This window comes from Anopheles maculipalpis, chromosome 3RL, assembly GCF_943734695.1.
Source record: "Anopheles maculipalpis chromosome 3RL, idAnoMacuDA_375_x, whole genome shotgun sequence".
Classification (NCBI taxonomy): domain Eukaryota; kingdom Metazoa; phylum Arthropoda; class Insecta; order Diptera; family Culicidae; genus Anopheles; species Anopheles maculipalpis.
Genome location: NC_064872.1, coordinates 42,159,490 through 42,168,451, shown reverse-complemented (window position 1 = coordinate 42,168,451; position 8,962 = coordinate 42,159,490). Strand labels below are relative to the sequence as shown.

Genomic DNA, 8,962 nt, shown 5'->3' with positions numbered 1-8,962 from the left:
AGAAGGTAGGCGTATCGTAGGACGATAAGTTCATGCCAAAATACGGTTATGAGAGTCGGAAAGTTGTCGCGATTTGACAAAAACTTGCGCTGAAAATAGTATGTGGAGCTTATAGTATATCCGAAAGGGTCTGCTCGCGTCAAGAGCAAGATAACGCGTAAAATACCATTAACTCAAACATGCATATTACGTTTTATTTCTACGGTTCTGCAGACTTCTACAAAATGGCTCGATGCCTGGCTTTTTCGTGGTATGGCAATGCTACTTTTCGTTTGGACACAAAAGTAGAGGTTTTTGTGGAATTTTTATTAGTAGACACTTCGTTTGAATGTTTCTTTTCAGCGGATGTCTCCAATGATTTATGTTGAATCGAGTACCAGGTGTACTAATAGATCACATCACTCTCCACGGCAAACTTCAACCGACATTTCGTGCTTAATATGACACCTTTTAAAAGGATACAATCGATTCCCTAAGTCACGCTTCTGAGAACATGTTGTTTGTTTTGTTTTTATATTAGATTTAGCTAAAAGACAATCTTGAAATACATAAAAGTCAAAACTGAGTTCGATTTGATTACTATTAAGAATGTTTTAGATGCGTAATTGTTTAACGGAAATGTGAATTTAAACATTTTTACATACTTTGCTCTAAAATTTTAAAGACTTATAACGAAAATACATCAATTTTAACAAAATAAAATAATTTATTCATGTTCTACGTTTCCTTTTGTCGTTAATGCTAACCTTCCCATCTATTGCACCATGTTTGATTTATAACTGTTTATCAAACATCATTTTTTTCCTCTACCTGTGCACAATATAGTAGATGTTATATTTGTTTAACACTAACAAAAGCTGTATAAATACTACTGGACGTCTATGAGCTGATGGTAGAAGTTTTCCGCTTATAAAAGCAATGTGATCGTACAGTAAAAATCATCAGTAGAATATCTGTTTTTCCATAGTTTACAGTTGAATAAACGATGAAGTCTCTGCTTCTATTAGCCAGCGTGCTTTGCCTTGCGCTGATCGTATCCGCACGCCCGTCCGGTGAGACTACGGATCAAGAATCATCAACCGAGCTAAGCGAAGGTAAGAGGGAAACTTTGCATGTTTCATGTGATTGTTTAATGATGAAGGTTAATTCTATGTTTATTTATTGCTGTGGCTGTTTTAGGCACCTCTGATGACTACTCTCAGGAAGAGGATACATCCGAAACCGATGCTACAGCTGGTACGGATGAAAGTGAATCCGAAGATGGCACCGGCGAGTTAGAATCTTCTTCGGGAGAAGATCATGCCGACGATGCTGAAGGCGCTGAAGAACACGAAGATGGTAGTGAAGATACTGCTGGAGAGGAAGGTGACGCAGGTGAAGAAGGTGAAGCAGGTGAAGCAGGTGAAGATGGTGAGGCAGGAGAAGCAGGGGAAGCTGGCGAGGAAGGTAAAGCTGGCGAAGATGGTGAAGCTGGCGATGATGGTGAAGCCGGTGAAGAAAGCGGATCGGAAGGTAAATTGCATTTCAATTATCCCTGATACACTCCCTAAAGTCTGCCCGTTCCAATACTCGTTCCAGGTGGCGAAGAATCTCCCATAAATACTTACCGTCAGGTGCATACGCTGTTGGAAAATATCATGAAAGTTGGCACGAAGGACAGTTACTTGAAGTCCTACATTTTGGCCCGTCTACAGGAACGTCTCATGAACCCGACAATCGATCTAGTCGGCACTATCTCCAAATATTCCAAGGTGAGCATTACAGATTCTGTGTCTTTTTGGCCATTATACTAACCAACATCAAATAACCCTCTCCAGATTAAGGAATGCTTCAGCTCCCTGGCAAATGACGTAAGTACACTCGTGAAGGATTCCGAAAAATCTTACGAAGAGTGCAACAAGGACAAGAATAATGCTAACTGCGGCACTGAAGGTACGCGAGGGCTTGACGACGGTCTTGTCGAACGGCAACGCCAATTATCGGATTGTATCGTTGAAAAACGTGATTCGGCGTAAAATCTTTGTGATGCAGAAATAAACAGTCGAGCAATAAATCAATGCACTATAAAATGTATGCCATTCTTCGGTATTTTGATTGTCAAAGATTGTTTCGATGAGCTGAGATCATCAACCCTTTAATTACTTAAGCAGGTCCTTAAGGCGTGTGTTTCCTTAAGTCACAATTTAGACAATATTTTCGGTTTAGCATGTGTACTTGAGACGTTCAGAAGCTACCCGAAATTCGCACAGATTGTGACTAATCCACATACTCATACACGGATATCTGATTTAGCACATAGAAAACATAGATAGATGTCATAGGAAAGAATAGAAATAGATTATAAGATCCTATGAATATCATTGCGGCAGTGTGCCTGTAACATGCAGAGATCCTTTGTAGCGGTTGCCAAATCCACTTAAACCATTCAAATTCCATCCTCGCAGTTAGCCAAGTTAATACCTCAGCCTTTCCAGCAGACGTTATATAGCCTATGCCATCACTCCGTCTCAGTTTAGGCCTGTCATTACTCCTTTGACGTTGAGTCGCATTAGTGACGGTCACAAATTTCTGTGCATCTTGATTTCGCACGCGGCCAGAAGATGATATCCCAAATATTCCAAGAAATCGGATACTTACAGAGATTTGTTATAGACGCAACGGGTGTTTTGAGAAGAGTAGTTTCGTGGCACGATTTGTTGGCCGCCAGCACCCTTGCACTTATCTCGACAGCTACGTTGTTGTGGGTGCTGACCTATGGCCCAAATTGGGTGGTGATTTGGACAACAGCATTTGTTATCTCTAACCCCATGGTTTTGCGAAGTATGCACGATCCTTTGGTAACATACTGCTACATAGCAAAGCATCAATCGAAGTATGTGTGTGTCATCAGTATAAGACAGGCTTCTATAATGTGTGTTGGTTATCGCATGTCAATCTAACGAGTTTGCTTTGCTTGTCCAGAATATCAAAAGAGTTATATGTGTGATGTTCAATTCAATGAAAATATGTCAGTTTAAGATCTGGTAGTTTGTGGATGGCTTGTCGCTTCGGAATGTCTTTCCTTCTAAGCATAATTGCATTCATGAACGGAATAAACATCGTTATTATGTCTTAATATTGATAACAGTACTTTATTTTCATTCCTAAAGCAATGCATTAACGCGTGCCCTTGATACGATGCTCAGTTGTCACTGTAGCATTCGTTTTTTTACGTGTCCTACGTGTCCTGACATTCCTAACCTTTCGAATATATTTGATAAAGCGTGCAAACCTAAGATTTAATATGTATATATACACGCTTGTATATATCTTTCTATATAATTAAACGTTCGATCGATAACTTGGGATTTATCATGTTCGTTTTAGATCTTGTTTTCTCATTGTTTCTTGCTCTTGTGTTGGCGGTGTCGAACTAGAACTATCATCAAGAGTATAGAATATAGCTGTTCGGGTAACGGTAAAGAAGAACGCGACTTACAGATTTTCGTGTTCCTCGTGGAAAACGTGCGGGGGATATTAGTGTAATTTGCTCAAAGACTGCATCATGCCTACAATGCCTTTTACTGTGTAAGATCGTTTGCGTCTGTGTGTTTCGGCGTACAACCCCAATATACAAGTAGGGATGAATTCTATTTGTATGTACCCAAACACACATACACATTTCTCCCGTCAGTAGGACACAGTGCCTTCTAGGCATATTCGTGGGTGAGTGCGGGGACCTCCACAAGCACACCGTACTTTGTGCGTCCACGTTGTTCCAAAAGAGACTTCTACCAATGCATTAGTTCTCTTCAGCCGCCAACTTTTCTCCACCCATAATTGCTTTGATGTCTTCAGCGTCCAGTGTTTCATACTTGAGCAACGCTTCCGCTAAAGCCTTATGCTCCTTGGCGTGCTGCTTCAGAATCGCCTTTGCCCGCTCGTAGCTTTCGTTTAGCAGCTTCTTGATCTCGTTATCAACGCTTTCGATCGTCGACGGCGAAAGAACCTCGTTCTGTCCGAACCCTTTCGGGCCCTCGATCGTACGCAAACCGACCCGTTCCGACATACCCCACTCCTTAACCATGTGTGCCGCAATCGAGGTAGCTTGCTTAAGGTCACTGCTAGCTCCTGTGAAAAAACGGCGTTCGTGAAACGGCAAATAATGTTTATGAAATAAATAAGTTTAAGAAATAATACATTTAAGTTCCATTTTTGAGGTAATTTCCGGATGTCGACGGGAAAACAGAACGATTTTTTGGACGCTATATATGCATCTATCAATTTTTTTGGTGATCCTAATTGGTAATTCGATAAGTGGTTATCAGCCTGATCATCCCGTAATGTATAATATTCCAAAGGAACAATATTTCAAATATATTTTTGCTGAGTGCCCATTTATTATTGGTTTCTCCTACTGTTTTTTCCGTAACAACGGCCTGGTCGTATTGCTACTGATTTTTTTTTTATTTTTTTTTAATATGCTAAATGAAAAAAATCAGTTTTTCTTTTAACAGTTTTGTTTTCAGGTTTTAATATGCTAGAAATTAAAGAAGTTTTCTCATATAAAAGTTTAAGAGCACTCTTAGGAACTCTGTAAAGCTGTAAAGAGCACTTCCATTCAAATACGGTGGCTTTCTTCAGCCTTTTCCCTGTATCGTAATGAATTCCCGAATAATTCATAAATTTCAATTTCGATGACCACAAACCGAAATGTTTTGTACATTTGATGATGATGATAATGACGATGATTAAAAACAATACTTACCAGACGTTATTTTATCTGCTCCGAAAATCAACTCTTCCGCAGCCCGTCCACCCATCATGGTGTCCATCATGGCCAGTAGCTGCTGCTTCGTTACATGATAGCGCTCTTTTTCCGGTATGTAAGCAGTATGTCCGAGGGATGGACCGCGTGGCATGATTGTTACCTTGTGCAGTGGATGGGATTCCTGCCGAATCGCCACACGACATCAAACGAACGTTATTTATTGGGCCCACAATGATGTATCAACCAAACAACTCACCTTTGTGTAGTAAGCAACTATGGCATGCCCTCCTTCGTGGTAAGCGGTAATTTTGTTGGCTTCCTCATCAGGCAGACGGGACTTTCGTTCCGGTCCCATAAGTACCTTGTCGCGTGCATTTTCCAAATGTTTCATCGTCACCGTTTCTGCACCATCGATCGCCGCTCTAAGGGAGAATACATAAAAGCATATACGTATATCATTGTTGTGGACCATGTTTGTACTGCCACTGTTCATTCGTACCGTAAAGCTGCCTGATTGACCATATTCTCAATATCAGCTCCAGTGAATCCAGTCGTCCCCCGCGCAAGCTGATCGATGTTAATTTCGCGGCTAAGAATTTTTCCCAAATAGTACGTAAGAATTTCCTTCCGTCCGGTAAAGTCTGGCGTCGGTACGACCACCTCCACGTCAAAGCGACCGGGACGCAACAAGGCCTGATCTAGATCATCGCGACGATTGGTTGCACCAAGCACGATTACACCCTCGTTCTGCTGGAATCCATCCATCTCGGATAGCAACTGATTGATCGTTTGGTTCGCATACGGGTGCAGCACGGAATTGGTTCGCTTCGCACCAACGGAATCGATTTCATCGATAAATATTACACACGGTGCACGTTCCTTAGCAGCCTCTGTAAAAGTACCACCAAACAATCAGTTTGGTTTTTACACAAGGATGAATCAGGTGACTACTTACTGAATAGATCGCGAACACGCCGAGCACCCTGGCCAACCAACACTTCGTCAAACTCTGGTCCAGCGGCATGGAAGAATGGCACACCTGCCTCACCGGCAACAGCACGAGCAAGCAGTGTCTTACCCGTTCCGGGAGGACCAACCAACAGCACACCCTTGGGCAGCTTACCCCCGAGATTGCTGAACTTGCCCGGGTTCTTTAGGAATTCCACTACCTCTTTCAGCTCCTGCTTTGCTTCGTCGCATCCCTTAACATCCTCAAAGGTGACGGTAATGTCCTCGGGATCCACTTCCACCTGATTGCCAATTTGTATTCTACTAAAGAAACCAAATGTCATACACTGGGTCAGTCGAACTGACTCGACGTCAACCTCTCTCCTATGTACATTACATGGGTCTGCTCTACAACGCCACTTACCTAAACACGGAACCGTTTGGCGACGCAAACATGCTAATGAAAATGCCGATAAATACGACGATAATTAGCAGCTGCTGGAAGAATTTCAAATACTTCATCGCTTTGCTCGAGCGGTTCTGCTGATCCGGATGGGATGCAGTGAGGTAGCCCTCGGCGAAAGCAATCTTTAGCCGCTGTCGTTGCTCGTCCGACAACATCGGATCATCGGTCAATAGCTTGTTCAGCGGTTCGCCATGTGCAGTAGGGCTGATCGTTTGTGCGGAGTATGCTACCGGATCGTACTTGTGCGAGATTGGTGGTGCTGGATTTCCTACAAATTTACAATCCACAAATCCATCGTGTTAGTCTAGCAATCAGATCATAACACTCCATTCCATTCTGTCACATTCCCTTACCCAATGCATCCTTCATTCTCGTGTATAGGGCCGGATTACGTTTCAACTCCGCGCTTATGGAACGAACCGTCTTGAAGCCGCGTTGTTGCGAAACGTTCCAGCTCGTATGCTGCGACAGAAGACTTCGCACAATTTTCTGCACAGATTCACCGCTAAAACAAACACGTTCGGTGATTGCATCATGCTTTCCTTTTTTCACCTTAGGTGTAACGTTTAAACTCCAGGGCGTGTTTTCTTTGATACTTCCCAACAGTTCCACCTGACTGAAGTGTTTCAGCAAGTTTCGTTCCAGCCGGCGGGGTAATTTCAGCCGGTACAGCTCCTCCGCTGGTACTTGCGTTGCCGCAGCTCCAGACGGAGACGGTTCCACCGAACTTCGGAACGCATCGGTATAAAATTGGACGAGTGATTGCTTCAAGCGTGGCACAAAATCCTGCTGCGCTAGCTGAGATACTGCTTCCTTTCCCTGCTGATGCGATTGTTGTTGTTGTTGCTGGTGGTGTCTATGCTGTTTCTTGAAGGCAATATTACTATGTCGTGGCGTAATTTGGGAAAGATGAAAAAGTATTTGCTGCAAAGTAGAAGAAGAATTGAAAATCAATCTCAATCACTGGCATCTCGCATCCCCCGTTGTCAACGTGCATCTTGCGCAGATTTGCGTAATTCTGAACGCAAAGAAACAGGGAGCGGAGAGCCGAACCTTCTGCCCACTCAGCTATCGTCCGCATACTTACGTGCTGATGTGTGTTTACTGTAAACATGCTAGAGCGAGGTTGTGTTATCAAAATGGATGCTGCCCGCTAAAATTGGCCTTCACAGTACGTTTAGCGAAATTGTGCTAACGTATGGGAATGGTGTAAAACGTTTGCTTTTGAATGGAATCAATGATATCCCACTGAAACGTTGATATTTTGCTCTTTTTCACGCAATAATTAGCGCAATGGTTTCTGCTGCTCACGGTAGGACTTTTTTATGCTGTTGTATAATTTGACATTTCTACTGCTAAGATAAACGTCAGCGGTACTGTCCCTTCAGAAACGCCACCAAATGTGTTTGAGCGAAAAGAGTACCCAATGAACTATTTCCAATTTTTTTACTCCCTACAAAAAAAGGAAGTGAAAATTAAAATTTATTTCTATCATCAACACTTATAACTCTTGCTTTTTTCAGTTTATGAGGCTGTGGGTCACAACAGATTTCCAAATGAAAATTTAAGGTTCTCATGAGCGTTTGTGAAGTGTTCTCGTTTCAAAATCGCAATTTGAGAACCTACCGCATACACAAATTACGTACATGGGGCTGAAATCGTATTTTTTATAGTTTTTGACAGTTTCGCACTGCTTTCAACAATATAACAACAATTTCCCTTGGCCCGGGGTCTATAAACCTATTTATAATACTTAAGAATGCCACATCATGCTGTTTCTCTCTTCCACGGTAAATCACAAAATTTTACTGACGTAAAATTAAAGGGAAACCCCTTCTTTCGCCCCTTCTCACTACCACTCTCAACAGATACATTTTTCTTCTCCACCTCGATACGTTTACCGTTGCTTCAAAAGGTTCAACGCGAAGTCAGAATTCGGGTGGTGTTGAATATAGTTTGAAGATGCTTGGTTTTGAATTTTCCTCTCTTCGTCCACCAACTTACGGTGTAAGTGAGATCCAACAACAGATAAAGCCAAAACAGTTGGCGAAAACATAACATCAAAAAGATTTCAGCCCATCGAACTGAAAACTTGGAAAGATTTCAATGCCTTCTCTGACAGAAATCTTTGTGACATAAAGTTTTCAGCATTTTGAGTTTTTTGTTTGGAGATCTTGATTCATTTACCGTGTATAAACATTTATTACAAAAACACACTGCAGATGGTCCCACTGAAAGTTATAGCATTGAATCAATCTTGAATGGATGCATAATTTTACTCGCGTACAGTTTAAACTTCTTTTGAAGATTAAACGGCACTTTTAAATTATCAGCCAAGCAACAATCGAATCGTTTTTTGTTTCTTGGGTAGTTAGGTGTATTGTCAAACTGACGTTGGAACATGACAGCATAGCAAAATATGGAACAAAAAAACAGCAGTGAAAAAAAACTCTCCAAACGAAACGAAAGAATGATGTGTACACATACGATTCACCATCAGCGCAACGCGCAGTGAAAAATACTCTAGTTCTGTGCTAGACGCTGAATTGAAATCCAAATCGTGTGTGTTTGTATAGCTAGGAAGTTGTTCTGATTTCTACTGCTTCCGGAATCGTAAGCGAGTCCATCCCCTGTCCACGGTCACGCTACGAATCTGAGTTTATGTGTGCAACGTATGCACAAGTCATCGGTGCACTCGTTGGAAAAGATTTGCCGATAAAGTGCACCTTCCGTGTGTTGTGTGATAAATAATTGTGCCCATCAATAAGTCCTTTCAAAACGCAAAAAGGCGTTTCGTA

The 8,962-nt window shown here is 42.0% G+C and overlaps 2 protein-coding genes across 3 annotated transcripts; one reads left to right on the top strand and one right to left on the bottom strand.

Moving 5' to 3' along the window:
* Positions 1–939: 939 nt before the first annotated feature.
* LOC126560630 (30 kDa salivary gland allergen Aed a 3-like) lies at positions 940–2,015 on the top strand. Its single transcript, XM_050216587.1, has 4 exons — positions 940–1,094; positions 1,180–1,512; positions 1,579–1,751; positions 1,818–2,015. Exons 1-4 carry the CDS (start codon positions 986–988, stop codon positions 2,013–2,015), a joined length of 813 nt encoding a protein of 270 aa, XP_050072544.1. The 5' UTR covers positions 940–985.
* Positions 2,016–3,781: 1,766 nt separating this feature from the next.
* On the bottom strand, positions 3,782–7,512 carry LOC126564162 (ATP-dependent zinc metalloprotease YME1L). Of its 2 annotated transcripts, none has more exons than XM_050221116.1 (8): positions 7,252–7,512; positions 6,518–7,088; positions 6,123–6,432; positions 5,706–6,022; positions 5,250–5,640; positions 5,007–5,172; positions 4,748–4,931; positions 3,782–4,110 (listed from the first exon to the last, which is right to left on the bottom strand). In XM_050221116.1, exons 1-8 carry the CDS (start codon positions 7,276–7,278, stop codon positions 3,782–3,784), a joined length of 2,295 nt encoding a protein of 764 aa, XP_050077073.1. In that variant the 5' UTR covers positions 7,279–7,512. The 2 variants fall into 2 exon arrangements, with proteins under 2 accessions (XP_050077073.1, XP_050077074.1); XM_050221117.1 differs by having other exon boundaries at positions 5,706–6,019.
* Between the last annotated feature and the right edge of the window lie 1,450 nt (positions 7,513–8,962).